The sequence below is a fragment of the Zootoca vivipara genome, chromosome 12, assembly GCF_963506605.1.
Source record: "Zootoca vivipara chromosome 12, rZooViv1.1, whole genome shotgun sequence".
NCBI classification, from domain to species: domain Eukaryota; kingdom Metazoa; phylum Chordata; class Lepidosauria; order Squamata; family Lacertidae; genus Zootoca; species Zootoca vivipara.
This window is the reverse complement of record NC_083287.1, coordinates 57,370,299-57,389,491: the sequence shown is the minus strand read 5'-3', so window position 1 is coordinate 57,389,491 and position 19,193 is coordinate 57,370,299. Positions and strand designations below refer to the sequence as shown.

The following is a 19,193-nucleotide window of genomic DNA, read 5'->3' as shown; positions in this document are numbered from 1 at the left end:
AGGAAGTCGACAGGCTCTAAGAGCGAGGGCGGTATAGTGGATAACGATGATGTAATAATAATAATAATAATAATAATAATAATAAAAATACTAATGATTTATTATTTATACCCCGCCCATCTGGCTGGGTTTCCCCAGCCACTCTGGGCGGCTTCCAACAGAAACATTAAAATTCAATAATTTCTTAGTGTGAATGTATAATACTAAATGGAAAACATATATATGCAAAATTATGCGTTACATGGAGGAAGTGGGAAAAAGAAAGCTTTTCCTCCTCTCCTGCAACACTAGAACTTGTGCACATCCAATGAAGCTGAAGGCTGGAAGATTCAGCGCAATTAAAAGAAAGTGCTTCTTTGCACCATGCAAAGTTAAGCTGTGGAACTCCCCGACACAGGAAGTCGTGGTGGGCCACCGACCTGGATGGCTTTAAAAGAGGACTGGAGGAGGAGAGGGCTATTGATGGCTACTAGCCATAGTTGGAGGCAGCCATGTTTCTGAATCCCAGTAGCCACAGGAGGGGAGAGGGCTCTCACGCTCAGATCCTGCTTGACGGTTTCTCATCAGGGGGATCTGGTTGGCCAGTGTGAGAACAGGATGCAGGGGTAGATGAGCCCCCTTTGGCCTGATCCAGCTGGGTCTTGTTATGTTTTTGTACCAATCCCCAACACCCCTAGCTTGGGCTCGGAGAGACCCTTACCCCAAACCCTGGAGAGCAATTGCTGCCAGTCAACATAGTAGACAGTACTGGGCACGATGGACCACTGGTCTGACTCAGGGTAAGATATCCTTGACGTCACACAACAGCCCAGACACTCACCAAGTTCGTCATGAGGCCTCTGCTGAGGGCGGAGAGGCTGCCGGTTCGGTAAGCGGTCATTCTGCTTCTCTGGCGCTGGGTTGTCCTGGGAATTCGCAGCCTTTCCAGGTCCCTCTTCCCGGGGTCGTCCTGCAAGATCAACAGCAAATGGCAGTGATATGGACAGCTGTGAGTCATTTTGGACTCACAGTTGTCCATGGAGGCGCAGGGCAGCTGTCTATCAGCTCCATCTGGTACGCAGGCTGAGACCCTACCTGCCCGCAGACTTTCTAGCCAGAGTGGTGCATGCTCTAGTTATCTCCCGCTTGGACTACTGCAATGCGCTCTACGTGGGGCTACCTTTGAAGGTGACCCGGAAACTACAACTAATCCAGAATGCGGCAGCTAGACTGGTGACTGGGAGCGGCCGCCGAGACCACATAACACCGGTCCTGAAAGACCTACATTGGCTCCCAGTACATTTCCGAGCACAATTCAAAGTGTTGGTGCTGAGCTTTAAAGCCCTAAACGGCCTCGGTCCAGTATACCTGAAGGAGCGTCTCCACCTCCATCATTCTGCCCGGACACTGAGGTCCAGCACTGAGGGCCTTCTGGCGGTTCCCTCGTTGCGAGAAGCCAAATTGCAGGGAACTAGGCAGAAGGCCTTCTCGGTGGTGGCGCCTGCCCTGTGGAACGCCCTCCCAACAGATGTCAAAGAGGAAAACAACTACCAGACTTTTAGAAGACATCTGAAGGCAGCCCTGTTCAGGGAGGCTTTTAATGTATACTAGATTACTGTGTTTTATTTTTCTGTTGGAAGCCGCCCAGAGTGGCTGGGGAAACCCAGCCAGATAGGCGGGGTATAAATTATTATTATTATTATTATTATTATTATTATTATTATTATTATTATTTTATTGAAGGGTCTCCGATTAGAATTTCAGCATCATTGGGTCTGGAGGGCCTGAGAACCTACGGAAAGCCTGGCTGCTGGGTCGGGGGTCCCAATCCTGTACTTGCACAATGTTCTCTCAGCGGGCAACCAGGTGCCTCGGGGGGGGAGAAGCTTCCCCACCCAGTGCTGGATTTACGTATACGCTAAAGAAGCTCTCAGCTTAGAGCCCCACTCTCTTGGGGTGACTTACATCCTAGGATGGCTCGGCACAGTATACCTGAAGGAGCGTCTCCACCCCCATTGTTCTGCTCGCACACTGAGGTCCAACGCCGAGGGCCTTCTGGCGATTCCCTCACTGCGAGAAGCAAAGCTACAGGGAACCAGGCAGAGGGCCTTCTCGGTGGTGGCGCCTGCCCTGTGGAACACCCTCCCATGAGATGTCAAAGAGATAAACAACTACCGGTACCTGACATTTAGAAAACATCTGAAGGCAGCCCTGTTTAGGGAAGTTTTTAATGTGTGATATTTAAATGTATTTTAATCTTTGTTGGAAGCCGCCCAGAGTGGCTGGGGAAACCCAGCCGATGGGCAGGGTACAAATAAAGTATTATTATTATTATTATTATTATTATTATTATTATTATTAGAGCCTACACAACACAAAACACACTTGCTGTATGTAGATTTTACTTTATTTATTTTTCAACTTATATTTTGGAAATGCACATCCAGTTTTTTTCATTTAATTTTTTTTTGGGGGGGCCCAAGAAGAGTGGGGCCCTAAGCTATAGCTTGTTTAGCTTATACGTAAATCCTGCACTGGTACCAACCCGATATGGATCTCGGGGGAACCAAAATCAGGTGCTTTCTGGGGTACGCCAAACATAAGATCTTGCTTTATGCTGAATTGGATCATTTGGACATCTCAGTCGTGTCCAGGGTCTACACTGACCAGCAGTAGCTCTCTAGGCCAGGTTTCAGACAGACAGGAGATGCCAAGGACTGATCCTGACCCCTTCTGCATACAAAGGAGGTGCTCTGGCATTGAGTTAGAGCGGTCTCATGCCTTCCATGTCCCTTCCAGTTCTGAAATCTCCACTTCGAATTGTAGCTTCCTAACAGCTGATCAAACCTATCCATTCTGAAGGAAATCAGCCCTGAGTGCTCACTGGAAGGACAGATCCTGAAGCTGAGGCTCCAATACTTTGGCCACCTCATGAGAAGAGAAGAATCCTTGGAAAAGACCTTGATGTTGGGAAAGATTGAGGGCACTAGGAGAAGGGGACGACAGAGGACGAGATGGTTGGACAGTGTTCTCGAAGCTACGAACATGAGTTTGACCAAACTGCGGGAGGCAGTGCAAGACAGGAGTGCCTGGCGTGCTCTGGTCCATGGGGTCACGAAGAGTCGGACACGACTAAATGACAGCTGAGCATTGGGATAAATATTTAAGACCCCCCCCCCAAAAAAACCACACATTGCAAAAATACCACAGTATGTCAGACGGCCTCGTAATACCTAATGATCCCATACATCTCATACCCTCCAACACTTCTCTGATGATAAATAGAGCTGTCCTATTCATAGAATCATAGAGTTGGAAGAGACCACAAGGGCCATCCAGTCCAACCCCCTGCCGAGCAGGAAACACCATCAAAGCATTCTTGACATATGCCTGTCAAGCCTCTGCTTAAAGACCTCCAAAGAAGGAGACTCCACCACACTCCTTGGCAGCAAATTCCACTGCTGAACAGCTCTTACTGTCAGGAAGTTCTTCCTAATGTTTAGGTGGAATCTTCTTTCTTGAAGTTTGAATCCATTGCTCCGTGTCCGCTTCTCTGGAGCATCAGGAAACAATCTTTCTCCCTCCTCCATATGACATCCTTTCATATATTTGAACATGGCTATCATATTCAACAACAACAACAACAACAACAACATATTTGTACCCCACCCATCTGACTAGGTTGCCCCAGCCACTCTGGGCTGCTTCCAACAACATATATAAAACATAATAAAACATTAAACCTTAAAAGGCTTCCCTATACAGGGCTGCTTTCAGACGTCTTGTAAAGGTTATACTGTATAGTTGCTTATATCCTTGGCTCGGGGGTCACATAACTCCAGACCCACTAACATTTCACTGATGAAAACAGGAACAGCGCAACGTTCCTGGATCAAATAAAAAACCGGGACGGCTTCTCTAAATCTGGGCTTGTCCCTGGGAAATAGGGTCTAACACACACACACACACACACACACACACACACACACACACACACACACACACACCAACATCAAACCAGAAACTCCACAAGCACGGTTCAACTCTGAGAACTGGAACCGGCTTTCTTCATAAGCAAAGAGATCTGTGGGACCACCAGACCCATGAAGAAACCCTTCCACCCCACAGAGTACAAACCTCTGTCTCTGGAATAGCATTGGGGGGCTCTGCCCCATATCCCCCATCAGACAAAGCCACCAGAGCGAAGGTGGCAGCTAGGCTCCACGACAGCCAGGGCCCCATCGCCGAGGGTCCTGCCAGGAGGGTCTCTCCAAGATGCTTGCTCCTTTATCCTCTCGCTGCTTTATGTCCCCCCATAGCAGTCAGGAGGGGATGAGTCACGGAGGCGGCGCCAGTTGTTAAACATTAGTAAATCCAGCCTAGAGGAATCCCGGTGGTGTTGCTGCTCGACTGGGATTTTTCCATTTGAGCCCACACCTGGGCCAGGTGATGGGCCAGGACAACTTGGGAAATGGCAGCAGGGTGGTGAGTAAGGGGCTTTTTAAGCAGAGGTTGGATGGCCATCTGTCAGGGAAACTTGAGCTGAGATTCCTGCTTTGCAGGGGGTGGACTAGAGGACCCTTGGGGGTCCCTTCCAACTCAAAATTGGATGGCTCTAAGACATACCCTCCAGCATTCCTCAGATGAAAATAGGGACATTTCTCACTCCCCGCAAACTGATCCTTCTTGACTCCCCATTTTTTGTCGTCATCGTCGCCTGCCCCCTGGCCGCATAACATTTCATTTTAGAAGCATTTTTAGGGAAGGTTTTCATGTTTGAAGTTTTATTCTGTTTTTAGTGTTCTGTTAGGAGCCACCCAGAGTGGCTGGGGAGGCCCAGCCAGATGGGTGGGGTATAAATAATGAAATTATTATTATTATTCTCAGTGGTGGCGCCCACCCTGTGGAATGCCCTCCCATCGGATGTCAAAGAGGAAAACAACTATCTGCCCATCGTTCTGCCTGGACACTGAGGTCCAGCGCCGAGCGCCTTCTGGCAATTCCCTCCCTGCGAGAAGCCAAGTTGCAGGGAACTGGGCAGAGGGCCTTCTCGGTGGTGGCGCCCGCCCTGTGGAACGCCCTCCCAACAGATGTCAAAGAGGAAAACAGCTACCAGATTTTTAGAAGACATCTGAAGGCAGCCCTGTTTAGGGAGGCTTTTAATGTTTAATAGATTATTTTATTTCGTTTTCTGTTGGAAGCCGCCCAGAGTGGCTGGGGAAACCCAGCCAGATGGGTGGGGTATAAATAATAAATTATTGTTATTATTATTCCGGGAATGTCCCTGGGAAATCGGAACACGTGGAGGGTCTGCTCTCAGAGCTCAATTATTCTGGGGGGGTTAGGTGGAGACAAGAAGCATTTCCTTGCAGGTCCCAGCAAAGGAGATGTGCAAAGGATTGCTGCACATTTTAAACTTAAAGGGTGGCTGTGTCTCGGTTCAAATGTTGCTTCTGAAACTGCAGATTAGGTTCGTTTGTCAGTAAACACGAAGCTGGATCAAATTTATTCCCCTTCCCTAGATGGGGTTAAGCCCCACGGAATTCCATAAGACCTACTTCTGAGTGAACACAGATAGGATTACAGTGGTACCTTGGTTGTCAAACGCCTTGGTACTCAAACAACTTGGAACCCAAACACTGCAACCCCGGAAGTAAGTGCTCCGGTTTGCGAACTTTTTTCAGAAGCCGAACGTGCTCCATTTTGAGTGTTACGCTTCCGTTTTGAGTGTCACCTTGAGATCTGTCTGTTTTTGCTATTTATTTTGCTTTTTTTTGTTGTTTTTTGTGAGTTTGTGGAACCCAGTTCAGCTACTGATGGATTGATTGTGTGACTGCAGTACATTGTTTATTGCTTTCATTTTATGGATCAATGGTCTCATTAGATAGTAAAAGTCATGTTAAATTGCTGTTTTAGGGGTGGTTTTTAAAAGTCTGGAATGGATTAATCCGTTTTGCATTGCTTTCTATGGGAAAGCGTGCCTTGGTTTTGGAACGCTTTGGTTTTGGAACGGACTTCCGGAACAGATCAAGTTTGAGAACCAAGGAACAACTGTATGCTGTAAATCTCCTCACCCCAGCATGTTCCCAAATTCCAGAATCCTCCTTCCCAGCTGCTATTCTATTTTTTAAAAATTAAATAAAAATATTGCAATCACGGATGATTTATTGCATGGTTTGTTAATTAATTAATAGACTTCTTACACATCAAAATGTCTTCCAAGCAGTTTACAAGGATACAATCAGTGATAACACATAATTAGAATACTTCCAGCAACATATTTAGCTGCTATTCCTGTATGACAGGGGGTTGGACTAGATGACCCTTGGTGTGCCCTCCACCTCTATGATTCTACGATTACAGCTCATTCCGTGTCAGGTCTGGTCTTCAGCGTCCGTCGAGGACTCTGCGCCCTGGGTAGGGGCTCAGGCTTTGGGAGGTAGAGTAACTTCTTCGCTGGAATCTCCCTCGGACTCCGAGTGGCTTCCGATCCAAGTCTCCTTTGTGCTCCCCTGGGCAGGCGGGGCCACGATCATCAGCCCCGAGTAGCAGCCCCGGCAGACGGCCCGGGTACCCGAGCGCTGCTTTGCCCTGGCCCGCGCTGGGGCGGCCCCCCTCAGGGACCTCTTTGTCCTGGACTCGGACCTCGGCTCCTGCAGGGAAAGGGGAAAGAGGGAGGTGGGAGACAAAATTCACACACACACCCAGCATCCACCCAACCGCTTTGATCAGCGGAAACAACTACAGGTTTCACTTCACACCTGTTTCACATTTGGAACTCCCTGCCTCTTGATGCCAACCAAGCACCTTCGCCCTGCTCTTTTTGGCACCTGCTTAAAACATTCTTGCTTGGACAAGCCTCTCTGGATGCTTAGAAAGTCAGTGTTTGTTTCAGCCTGTTTTAGTATTTTACTTTTCAACTCCCATCGTGGATTTGCTGATTAATTTATTGTTCTATCTTTTGTAAACTGCTTTTTAGGAAATAATAATCGAGCAATATATAATTTCTACGAAACAAGCAAACAAACCCAGTGCGGAATCCGCTGAGACGATGAGCATGATGGGAAATAATAAAAGCCCAAGCTCAATAGTTTCATATGGTTTATTTAAATCATTGGGGGGGGGTTACTGGGGGGGCACTAAGAGGCAAGGGGGTGGCCCTGGGGCACAGGAGGTGCTAATGACCACTGGGCATTAAAAGAGGGTGGGGGAAGTACCTTTTATCATCTGTGGTGGAATTGTAATGTAATCAGAAAATTCGGGGGAATGATATATAACAAAATGAAAAAAATGTTTAAATTAACCTTTGTTATAAAACAGTTGCTTTTTTATTGGGATTATAGGTACCGAGATCCCAAAAGATCAGAAGAGATTGTTCATGTATGCTACAACAGACGCTCGGATGTTGCTAGTCCAGAGATGGAAGGAAGAGACAGCCCAAACCAGAGAAGAATAGCAAATCAAGATGGCAAAATTAACTGGGAAGAAACAAAATAAAAAAATTCCTTCCAGCAGCACCTTTTTTATTTTGGTATGAGCTTTCGTGTGCATGCAACACGGACCAACACGGCTACCTACCTGTAACTTAACTGGGAAGCTCAGAGACCAAAAAGACTAGAAATTTTAAAAAAGAATGGGAAATGTTTAGAATGTATATACACAAAATTATTGCAAACAGGTTAAAACATTAGCAGGAGTCTAAATACACTTGCAATGCATCAGAAAGTATAGATAACTTAGGAAGATGAGAAATTGGAGAAGTATTGATATGAAGTTGAAAATAGAATCAAGAGGACCCATGGATGGGATGGGGGGAAGTCAGGAGATTCAGAGAAATCTCAACATGTGGAATGTGTATGATCTTTTGATGTAATTTCATCTTCCCTCTCTCTTTTTCTTTCTCTTTTTTGGAAAATCTAATTAAAAAATGATAACAAAAAATAAATAAAAGAGGGTGGAGGAGAAGCCTATCGATGGCCACTAGCTACAAGGACCATGCTTTGCCTCCAAAGAGGCAGAGATGCTTCTGAAATACCTGTGCCTAGGAAGTGTGCCACAAACAGAGGGCTGGATGAGTCCTTATATACTCTCTCCTGCAGACTCTGGAAGGCTCAGATTTGCCATCACCTCAACCTGGAATAATCCCCTTCCTTGCCTCCATTCCCACAAGGACTCCTATTTCACCTGCGAATGAGAGCCTTGCCAAGCTGGGCAAACATCTCTTTCTTAGGCTGGGCTCCCCCCAAGACAGGGATTCCTTCCCCCCCCCCCCCCAGGCCCAGACATACCTGCTGGCTTCGCTCCAGGGGTGGAAAGGTGGGATCCTGAATCCACAAGCGAACTGGGAGCTGCTCTACCTGCGGACGGCGCTGCTGCAATTCAGGATGGTATAATGCTTAGGCCAAGTGGGGGGAAGAGAGAATTTTATGAGACATACCCACCCACCCCCCAGCTGTCCATCTTCTGTCCTTGGAGAGGCAAACCAGCTGTGGGTTAAGACGCAAAGCCAGAAGCCGCCGGTTCCTCGTTTGCCAAGGAGCAGCTGGCTGTGCAGAGCGCTGATTGGATAGCTTGGGTGGCAGTAACACAGCCATTCCCCGCCCACAGGGGATATTTTCCAAAGCCCCATTTAAAACCCTGAAGAATTGGCATTTCAGAAAGAGGTATGAGCCCGTGCAAAAGAGCATCTGCACAGAATGGAATCTTTCCTCCCATTACAGTGGTAACTTGGTACTCAAACAACTTGGAACCGAAAAATGGCAAACCTGGAAGTAAGTTGTCAGAGGGTCATCGAGGCTACTCTAGAATAACTCCACTTGAGTCCAGTTTGTCTTTAAAGACTTTTATTGTGCATAGTATTTTCAGTGCAGAGATAGCTTAAAACATGACCTCTCAGTCCGAACCAGAATCCGGCAATGGCGTACGTCTGTATCTACGCCAGCAAAGTAGTCGGGGCGCCCCAAAACGCCTCCCCCTTGACCTGCGTCGTGGCGCTCTCCTTAACTCTTCTGCTGGAAGGAGCGATGCCCTCTCAGTCTCCTCCCGGTCAAGGCGGTGGAAGGGCTCTCCAGCATCCTTGAGCCCTTGCCCGCATCTCTCCTCCCCTGAGCCTTCCCCTCTTTCTGCCCGCTGGTTTCTCTCTCCCTCCGAGTCTTTCCCCTCCCCCCGGCTACTTCAGACTGCTCCCCATGCTTGGCGAGGTGGACGTCAGGATGATGGGGGCTGGCTCCCTGTAGGGAGTCACCCTTACATAAGTGTTTCGGTTTGCGAACATTTTTCGGAAGCCGAGCATTCGCCGTTTTGACTGTTACACTGAGGTCTGTCTGTTTTTGCTATTTATTTTGTGTTTGCGCCTTTTCCTTTTCCTTTTTGTGACTGTGTGGAACGCAGTTCAACTACTGATTGATTGATTGATTATGTGACTACAGTACATTTTTTATTGCTTTCATTTGATGGATAAATGGTCTCGTTAGATAGTAACATTCATGTTAAATTGCTGTTTTAGGAGTGGTTTTTAAAAGCCTGGACCAGATTAATCCGTTTTGCGTTGCTTTCTATGGGAAAGCGTGCCTTGGTTTTGGAATGGACTTCCGGAACGGATCAAGTTTGAGAACCAAGGTACCACTGTTTTTCCATGACTGTTCCTTCATTTACCTTTTCACACCCACTAGCTGCCAATCCGTCTCTGTGTCCACAGAGGAGCAGCTCAGAGACAAGCTCAGCACCTCTCCTCCTCTTGGTGGAAAACTAAGCTCACGACATTCCCTTTGTGCTTACCGGTACCTGATGAAGAGGTGAGAAACAACTGGGACAGAACCTCTGCCTTCGGGATTCTCTTGAATCCTGTTCACGGAAGGAAAAGAGCATCAAAGTGCTGCTTTCACTGTTCACAGCCAGCCCAGGAACAGGCAGAGAGAAATCTCCGCGTTGGAGCCAAAACAGAGCCAGGGTCAGGGCAAGGTTTCCAGGCCTTCTCCTTGGGCTGCCGGATTGTGAAGCTGACCCAGTGGACATCGAGGGGGCTTTTTATGGCAAGGGAGTGAGGGGACTCCAGACAAGGCAGGGGAGCTCCCGCTGCCCACCTTCCAGCCCCCACAGCCCCAAACATACCTGGAGGCTTTGTTCCACACCTGGCAACTCCTCCACCGATCGGACATTTCTCTTGGCAGCCTCCTGCAGAAGGAATGAAATTTAGAGGGCCATACAGTTCCACAAGAGAGCATCGCATTTCAACCTTGCAAGATACTGAGACGAAGCTTGGTTGTGGGAGAAAAGAAAACTTTTCCCGAGCGGCTCCACCACTCCTCCATCTTCTCTCCTTTGAGGGACGGCCCTGCTGTGGATTCACAATCTCTTGAGACACAAACCCAGAAGCCACTGGCTCCCCCTGTTTCAAGGAGAATCTGGCAGCGCCAAGTGTGGATTGTCTAGCCTTGGTTGCCGTCAGACAAAGCTGTGTAGCATCCGAGGCAGGGATTTAGTCTAGGGGGAAGGTGCACCAACCTGCCCCCACATTTGAAAGCAGCACGGACCCCACAGAACTCCCTGCCTCTTGATGCCAACCAAGCACCTTCGCCATGCTCTTTTTGGCACCTGCTTAACATTCTGGCTTGGACAAGCCTGTCCGGATGCTTGGAAAATCAATGTTTGTTTCAGCCTGTTTTCGTATTAAACTTTTCCACTCCCATTGTGGATTTGTTGATTAATTGATTGTTCTATCTTTTGTAAAATGCTTTTTAGAAAATAATAATCGAGCAATATATAATTTCTACGAAACAAGCCCAAGCTCAGTAGTTTCATATGATTTATTAAATCATTGGTGGATTACTGGGGGGGGGGAGAGGACTAAGAGGCAAGGGGGTGGCACTGGGGCACAGGAGGTGTTGATGACCATTGGGCATTAAAAGAGGGTGGAGGAGAGGCCTGTCGACGGCCACTAGCCACAAAGACCATGCTTTGCCTCCAAAGAGGCAGAGATGCTTGTGAAATACCTGTGCCTAGGAAGTGTGCCACAAACAGAGGGCTGGATGAGTCCTTTCTCTCTCCTGCAGACTCTGGAAGGCTGAGATTTGCCATCACCTCAACCTGGAATAATCCCCTTCCTTGCCTCCATTCCCACAAGGACTCCTATTTCACCCGCGAATGAGAGCCTTGCCAAGCTGGGCAAACATCTCTTTCTTAGGCTGGGCTCCCCCCAAGACAGGGATTCCTTCTCCCACCCCCCAGGCCCAGACATACCTGTTGGCTTCGCTCCGGGGGTGGAAAGGTGGGAGCCTGAATCCACAAGCGAACTGGGCGCTGCTCTTCCAGTGGAGGGCGCTGCAATTCAGGATGGTATAATGATATAACGCTTAGGCCACGTGGATGGGTGGGGGGAAGAGAGTATTTTATGAGAGATACCCCCCTCCCCAGCTGTCCATCTTCTGTCCTCGGAGAGGCAAACCAGCCGTGGGTTAAGACGCAAAGCCAGAAGCCGCCGGTTCCTCGTTTGCCAAGGAGCAGCTGGCTGTGCAGAGCACTGATTGGCAAGCTTGGGTGGCAGTCACACAGCCATTCCCCGCCCACAGGGGATATTCTCCAACGCCCCATTTAAAACCCTGAAGAATTGGCATTTCAGAAAGAGGTATGAGCCCGTGCAAAAGAGCATCTGCACAGAATGGAATCTTTCCTCCCATTACAGTGGTAACTTGGTACTCAAACAACTTGGAACCCAAACACTGCAAACCTGGAAGTAAGTGTTTCGGTTTGCAAACATTTTTCGGAAGCCGAACATTCGCCGTTTTGAGTGTTGCACTGAGGTCTGTATGTTTTTGCTATTTATTTTGTGTTTGCGCCTTTTTCTTTTCATTTTTGTGACTGTGTGGAACTCAGTTCAACTACGGATTGATTGATTGATTATGTGACTACAGTACATTTTCTTTTGCTTTCATTTGATGCATCAATGGTCTCGTTGGATAGTAGCAGATAAGTATAAGTATGTAGATAGTAAAATTCATGTGAAGTTGCTCTTTTAGGGGTGGTTTTTAAAAGCCTGGAACGGATTAATCCGTTTTGCATTGCTTTCTATGGGAAAGCGTGCCTTGGTTTTGGAACGCTTTGGTTTTGGAACGGACTTCCGGAACGGATCAAGTTTGCGAACCAAGGTACCACTGTTTTTCCGTGACTGTTCCTTCATTTACCTTTTCACACCCACTAGCTGCCAATCTATCTCTGTGTCCACAGAGGAGCAGCTCAGAGACAAGCTCAGCACCTCTCCTCCTCTTGGTGGAAAACTAAGCTCACGACATTCCCTTTGTGCTTACCTGCTCAAGAGATGTGTAACAACCAGGACAGAACCTCCGCCTTAGGGGTTCTCTCGGCACCTGTTCATGGAAGGAAAAGAGCATCAAAGTGCTGCTTTCACTCTTCACAGCCAGCCCAGGAACAGGCAGAGAGAAATCTCCGTGTTGGAGCCAAAACAGAGTCAGGGTCAGGGCAAGGTTACCAGGCCTTCTCCTTGGGCTGCCGGATTGTGAAGCTGACCCAGTGGATATCGAGGCTGCTTTTTCTGGCAAGGGAGTGAGGGGTCTCCGGACGAGGCAGGGGGGCTCCCTCTGCCCACCTTCCAGCCCCCACAGCCCCAAACATACCTGCAGGCCTGGCAACTCCTCCACCGATCGGACATTTCTTTTGGGAGCCTCCTGCAGAAGGAATGAAATTCAGAGGGCCGTACATTCGCACAACAGGACATCGCATTTCAACCTTGCACAATACTGAGAGTTTTCCCGAGCGGCTCCACCACTCCTCCATCTTCTCTCCTTTGAGGGACGGCCCTGCTGTGGATTCACAATCTCTTGAGACACAAACCCAGAAGCCACTGGCTCTTCTCGTGTCAAGGAGAATCTGGCAGCGCCAAGTGTTGATTGTCTAGCCTTGGTTGCCGTCAGACAAAGCTGTGTAGCATCCGAGGCAGGGATTTAGTCTAGGGGGAAGGCGCACCAACCTGCCCCCACATCTGAAAGCAGCACGGACCCCGCGGAACTCCCTGCCTCTTGATGCCAACCAAGCACCTTCGCCGTGCTCTTTTTGGCACCTGCTTAAAACATTCTTGCTTGGACAAGCCTGTCTGGATGCTTGGAAAGTAAGTGTTTGTTTCAGCCTGTTTTAGTATTAAACTTTTCAACTCCCATCGTGGATTTGTTGATTAATTGATTGCTCTATCTTTAGTAAACTGCTTTTTAGGAAATAATAATCGAGCAATATATAATTTCTACGAAACAAGCAAACAAACCCAGTGCGGAATTTGCTGAGACGATGAGCATGATGGGAAATATTAAAAGCCCAAGCTCAATAGTTTCATATGATTTATTAAATCATTGGGGGATCCCTGGGGGGGGACTAAGAGACAAGGGGGGCACAGGAGGTGTTAATGACCATTGGGCATTAAAAGAGGGTGGAGGAGAAGCCTATCGATGTCCACTAGCCACAAAGACCATGCTTTGCCTCCAGAGTCAGGCGCAGAGAATCTTCTGAAATACCTGTGGCTAGGAAGTGTGCCACAAACAGAGGGCTGGATGAGTCCTTACTCTCTCCTGCAGACTCTGGAAGGCTCAGATTTGCCATCACCTCAACCTGGAATAATCCCCTTCCTTGCCTCCATTCCCACAAGGACTCCTATTTCACCTGCGAATGAGAGCCTTGCCAAGCTGGGCAAATATCTCTTTCTTAGGCTGGGCTCCCCACAATACAGGGATTCCTTCTCCCACCCCCCCAGGCCCAAACATACCTGCTGGCTTCGCTCCAGGGGTGGAAAGGTGGGACTCTGAATCTGAAAGTGATCTGGGTCGTAGAAAAGCTGCTCTTCCTGCGGACGGCGCTGCTGCAATTCAGGATGGTATAATGCTTAGGCCAAGTGGGGGGAAGAGAGTATTTTATGAGACGTACCCACCCACCCCCCAGCTGTCCATCTTCTGTCCTCGGAGTGGCAAACCAGCCGTGGGTTAAGATGCAAAGCCAGAAGCCGCCGGTTCCTCGTTTGCCAAGGAGCAGCTGGCTGTGCAGAGCACTGATTGGCCAGCTTGGGCGGCTGTCACACAGCCATTCCCCGCCCACAGCCCCATTTAAAACCCTGAAGAATTGGCATTTCAGAAAGAGGTATGAGCCCATCAAAAAGAGCATCTGCACAGAATGGAATATTTCCTCCCATTACAGTGGTGATTTGGTACTCAAACAACTTGGAACCGAAAAACAGCATACCTGGAAGTAAGTTGTCAGAGGGTCGTCGTGGCTACTCTAGAGTAACTCCGCTTGAGTCCAGTTTGTCTATAAAGACTTTTATTGTGCATAGTATTTACAGTGCAGAGATAGCTTAAAACATGACCTCTCAGTCCGAACCAGAATCCGGCAATGGCGTACGTCTGTTTCTACGCCAGCAAAGTAGTCGGGGCGCCCCAAAACGCCTCCCCCTTGACCTGCGTCGTGGCGCTCTCCTTAACTCTTGCGCTGGAAGAAGCGATGTCCTCTCAGCCTCCTCCCGGTCAAGGCGGTGGAAGGGCTCTCCAGCATCCTTGAGCCCTTGCCCGCATCTCTCCTCCCCTGAGCCTTCCCCTCGTTCCGCCCGCTGGTTTCTCTCTCCCTCCGAGTCTTTCCCCTCCCCCCGGCTACTTCAGACCCACTGCTGCTCCCCATGCTTGGCGAGGTGGACGTCAGGATGATGGGGGCAGGCTCCCTGTAGGGAGTCACCCCTACACAAGTGTTTCCGTTTGCGAACGTTTTTCGGAAGCCGAGCATTCGCCGTTTTGACTGTTACACCGAGGTCTGTCTGTTTTTGCTACTTATTTTGTGTTTGCGCCTTTTCCTTTTCCTTTCTGTGACCAACCTGCCCCCACATTTGAAAGCAGCATGGACCCCACGGAACTCCCTGACTCTTGATGCCAACCAAGCACCTTCGCCGTACTCTTTTTGAGACCTGCTTAAAACATTCTTTATTGGACAGGCTTGTTTGTTTGTTTCAGCCTGTTTTAGTATTTAAATTTTCAACTCCCATCGTGGATTTGTTGATTAATTTATTGTTTTATTTATACCCCACCCTCCCTAGTCAAAACCGGGCTCAGGGCGGCTGACACCAGTAAAATTACAATAAGACGTAAAAGAAAGAAAAACAATTAATTAAAATACGGGTTAAAATACAATTGAAATTTAAAATTTTAAAATGCAGCATCATTTTGAAGTAGCCCAAATCAAAACCATAAGGGAGGAAAACATAGGGGTCAGACTGAGTCCAGCCCAAAGGCCAGGTGGAAGAGCTCCGTCTTGCAGGCCTTGAGGATAGATGTCAAATCCTGCAGGGCCCTGGTCTCCTGTGAGAGAGCGTTGCACCAAGTCGGGGCCAATACTGAAAAGGCCCCGGCCCTAGTTGAGACCAATCTAACCACCTTATGGCTCGGGATTTCCAAAATGTTGTTATTTGTGCGCCTTAAGGTCCTCCGTGGGGCATACCAGGAGAGGTGGTCTGTTTGCCTTTCATTGGGGCCGTGGCTATGGGTCTCCTTTGCGTCCGAATTTACCACGCTACTGCTGCTGCGTGCGGTTTAAGGCTCTCCTCCAGTAACTCTCTCTCCTGCATCTTCTGGGCAGCCCCCTATTCCCCAGCCCACTATCCTGGTAATACTACTTATAATAATTTTATTACTTTGACCCCGTCCATCTAGCTGGGTTTCCCCAGCCACTCTGGGCGGCTGTCCCTGCGCTGTCTCCATTCCTACAAAGACTCATTTTTTTCTGGGTCCAGGCAGCCTCCGCAGGCAAGCCTGAGCTCTAGCGCTGAGGTGCCGTCCCTTTCACGAATTGCTGTCCAGAGTCCCTGGAAGAAGGTGCGCGTGATTGCACAAGGCCTGCAGGCAGCGGCAGGGTCAGGTAAATATCAGAAGAGGTGCTGGACAGTCTGTCCTCTCCCTCCTGGCCCTGGGCTTTCTGGGGACCTGGCATGGTGAAGCAGGGGCCGGGTGTGGGAAACCAGAGTCGCCCAGCCAGAGGCAACATTCTGATGGATTCTTTCCTGTGGGTTAAGATGGGCTCAGACTAGCGGGTCATATTGGGGCTCTGTACCGAGGAAGAAGCGGTAACAATAAAGGACATCTGAGCATGCACAGAGTGCTTTCGCCTCTTCTTCGCTGAGAAACCACGACCGATGCCACTTCGTTTTCAGAACTGGAGAGCACAACTTCCATGACTGAGAACCCAGAATTTCTTTTGGTTAGGAGCTAAGAGAATAAGAAACGTCTGGCTGCTGGATCAGGCCAGTGACCCGTTGAGCCCAGTATCCTGTTCTCACAGTGGCCAGCCAGGTGCTTATGAGAAACCCACAAGCAGGATCCGAGCATGAGAGCCCTCTCCCCTCCTGTGGCTTCCAGCAACTGCCACCATGGCCAGAGGCCACTGTTAGCCTCCTCCTCCTCCTCCTCCTCCTCCTCCTCCTCCTCCTCCTCCTCCTCCTCCTCCTCCATTAATTTAGCTAATCCTCATAGAATCATAGAATTGTAGAGTTGGAAGGGACCCAGAGGAGCATCTAGTCCAACCCCTTGCAATGCAGGCAGGGGCGTACCCAGGATCAAAACTGGGGGGGGGGGGACAAGAGAGGGGAAGAGAGAGGAAAGGAAGTGAAATATACTCGGTGTCGAGAGAAGGAAGGAAGGAAGGAAGGAAGGAAGGAAGGAAGGAAGGAAGGAAGGAAGGGGTGGGTGAGAGAGAGAGAAGGAAAAAGAAGGAAAGAAAGGAAGGAAGGAAGGAAGAAGGAAGGAAGGAAGGAAGGAAGGAAGGAAGGAAGGAAGGAAGGAAGGAAGGAAGGAAGGAAGGAAGGAAGGGGTGAGAGAGAGAGAAGGGAGGGAGAGAGGGAGAGAGAAAAAGGAAGAAAGAAAGAGGGGGGAAGGAAGGATGGAAGGAAGGAAGAATGGAGCTCCTGTCCGCCCCCCCCAGCTCAGGCTGCTCCTCCCCCCCTCCCATGTTCCTGTTGCTGGCTGCAGCTGCGGAGGTGGCGGAAACAGCCCAATTTCCATAACCCGCAGCGACTTTCCCCCTTCAGTTTTCGGAGGGGAAAAGTGTGGGTTATGGTCCGTAAAATAGGGTGATTTTTTTCCTTCGGGGGGGGGCAGCTGCCCCCCTGGCCCTTGTTGGTACGCCCATGAATGCAGGAATAAAAGCGTATTTTGTAAAATGCACTTTGCATATTATGTATTCTCATAGGTGTCTAAGATGAAATATTATCTGGAAGAAGCACCACGGACAGAATAAATGCCACACACAGGAAGACAAGGATACAGTTTGAGTGCCTCACTTGTAGTTTTATAAATCACTTAATGCGTCGATACGAAGGGAAGTTGTTAATGTTGCAGTTGTTGTATAAGGGATTATTATAATGACTGGAATGTAATTGAAATTAATAAGATTTTGGAACGCAGAAATAAAGAAAATTCCATCAATTCTAGCATGCGGAGGACCACCTTATCTAAATTATATAATTTGGTTGAACAATTGGTATTACTAATTGTATTATAAACAGGAATTGGTATAATGAGGCTATTATTGGATCATGGTTGAAAACTAATAAAAATGATTATAAAAAGACAAAATATTATATTGATTGTGGTCTTTTCTAGGTTCTTGTAAAGCCATCCAAGTTGATGGCCGTCGCTGCCTCTTGTGGGAGGGAGTTCCATAGTTTAAACTATCTGCTGCATGGGAAAGAATGTCCTTTAGTCCATTCTGAATCTCCCAACCTGGCATGACGTTCAACGCCTATGAGTTCTTGTCTTTTGAGAGAGGGAGGAGAGGTTTTCTCCATGACTTTACAAACTTCTCTCGTGTCGCCTCTTCCTTTCCTTATCTCTAAACTAAAAAAAGAGGGAGGGAAACTTTCCTCTGTCCATTTTCTGTTCTCTGTGCACATGCATTTAAAATACTAGAAGAGTAATAACAGCGTTGCAAAAAATAAGCTCACCTGCCCTGTGCCAACAGCTGCAAAGGCGAAGAGAGAGGCCAGGACCAGCCCAAACGTCTTCATGGTTGCCAGTTTGTCTCTGTTTTCAGAGCCTAAAGCTGGAGGGAAGTGGATGTCCCTCCCACTGTCTATGACCCTGGCCTTTGACTCTTCATTTCCAGTAAATTTGAGGGGGGTTGGACAAGCGGAAACTCTCTGCCATTTCGTTCTTTCTAAAAGTATTTGTATACTGCGAAAAGTTAAAGCGTTGAACAAAAACAAACATAAAACAAAACCCAAGTAAATAAAACACAGGCATGGAAGGTAGTGACTGGAGCTATTTATGATTAAACAAGACAGGGTTACAAAACATGGACCCTATAATACCAAGGGAAAGTACTGAAGGCCATCTATGTATCGCTTAAAGGTATATAATGAAGGAGCCAGACGAACCTCCCTGGGGAGAGTATTCCCAAAACGGGGAGCCACTGCAGGAAAGGCCCTGTTCTCATGCTGCCACACTCTGGACCTTTCATGGAGGAGACCCATGAAGAAGGGCCTCAGAGGATGATCTCAGGGTCTGGGGCGGTTCATATGGAAAGAGATGGTCCTTGATGCTCAAACCACCTCAGACCCTCCAAGTGCCCCTATTTTCCAGGGACATCCCTGATTTAAGGAAGCTGTCCCGTTTTCTGATTTGATCCCCGAATGTCCCGGTTTTCCTTTGTTGTTGTTGTTGTTTAGTCGTTTAGTCGTGTCCGACTCTTTGTGACCCCATGGACCATAGCACGCCAGGCACTCCTGTCTTCCACTGCCTCCCGCAGTTTGGTCAAACTCATGTTGGTAGCTTCGAGAACACTGTCCAACCATCTCGTCCTCTGTCGTCCCCTTCTCCTAGTGCCCTCCATCTTTCCCAACATCAAGGTCTTTTCCAGGGAGTCTTCTCTTCTCATGAGGTGGCCAAAGTATTGGCGCCTCAGCTTCAGGATCTGTCCTTCCAGTGAGCATTCAGGGCTGATTTCCTTCAGAATTGATAGGTTTGATCTTGCTTAGATTGGAGAGTATGGAGTTATCCGACCCCCGAGCTATCTGAAAGCAATCCTGTATAGGGAAGATTTTTTTAAAAAAAAAAAAGTTTGGTGTTTTATTGTGTTTTTATATATGTTGGAAGCTGCCCAGAGTGACCGGGGCAACCCAGTAAGATGTGTGGAGTATAAATAGTAAAATTATCATTATGGAATGCGACGTCCCTATTTTCATC

At 48.3% G+C, this 19,193-nt stretch overlaps 1 protein-coding gene across 5 annotated transcripts; it reads right to left on the bottom strand.

Moving 5' to 3' along the window:
• Positions 1-6,108: 6,108 nt before the first annotated feature.
• LOC118092209 (uncharacterized) lies at positions 6,109-18,111 on the bottom strand. 5 transcript variants are annotated; one of them, XM_060280523.1, is made up of 10 exons: positions 17,954-18,085; positions 13,745-13,834; positions 12,609-12,659; positions 12,282-12,341; positions 11,218-11,298; positions 10,090-10,152; positions 9,757-9,822; positions 8,268-8,351; positions 7,558-7,593; positions 6,109-6,632 (listed from the first exon to the last, which is right to left on the bottom strand). In XM_060280523.1, exons 1-10 carry the CDS (start codon positions 18,014-18,016, stop codon positions 6,405-6,407), a joined length of 822 nt encoding a protein of 273 aa, XP_060136506.1. In that variant the 5' UTR covers positions 18,017-18,085; the 3' UTR covers positions 6,109-6,404. The 5 variants fall into 5 exon arrangements, with proteins under 5 accessions (XP_060136506.1, XP_060136505.1, XP_060136507.1 ...); XM_060280522.1 differs by having other exon boundaries at positions 6,110-6,632; positions 13,745-13,837; positions 17,954-18,111; XM_060280524.1 differs by lacking the exon at positions 7,558-7,593 and having other exon boundaries at positions 6,110-6,632; positions 13,745-13,837; positions 17,954-18,111.
• Positions 18,112-19,193: the final 1,082 nt, after the last annotated feature.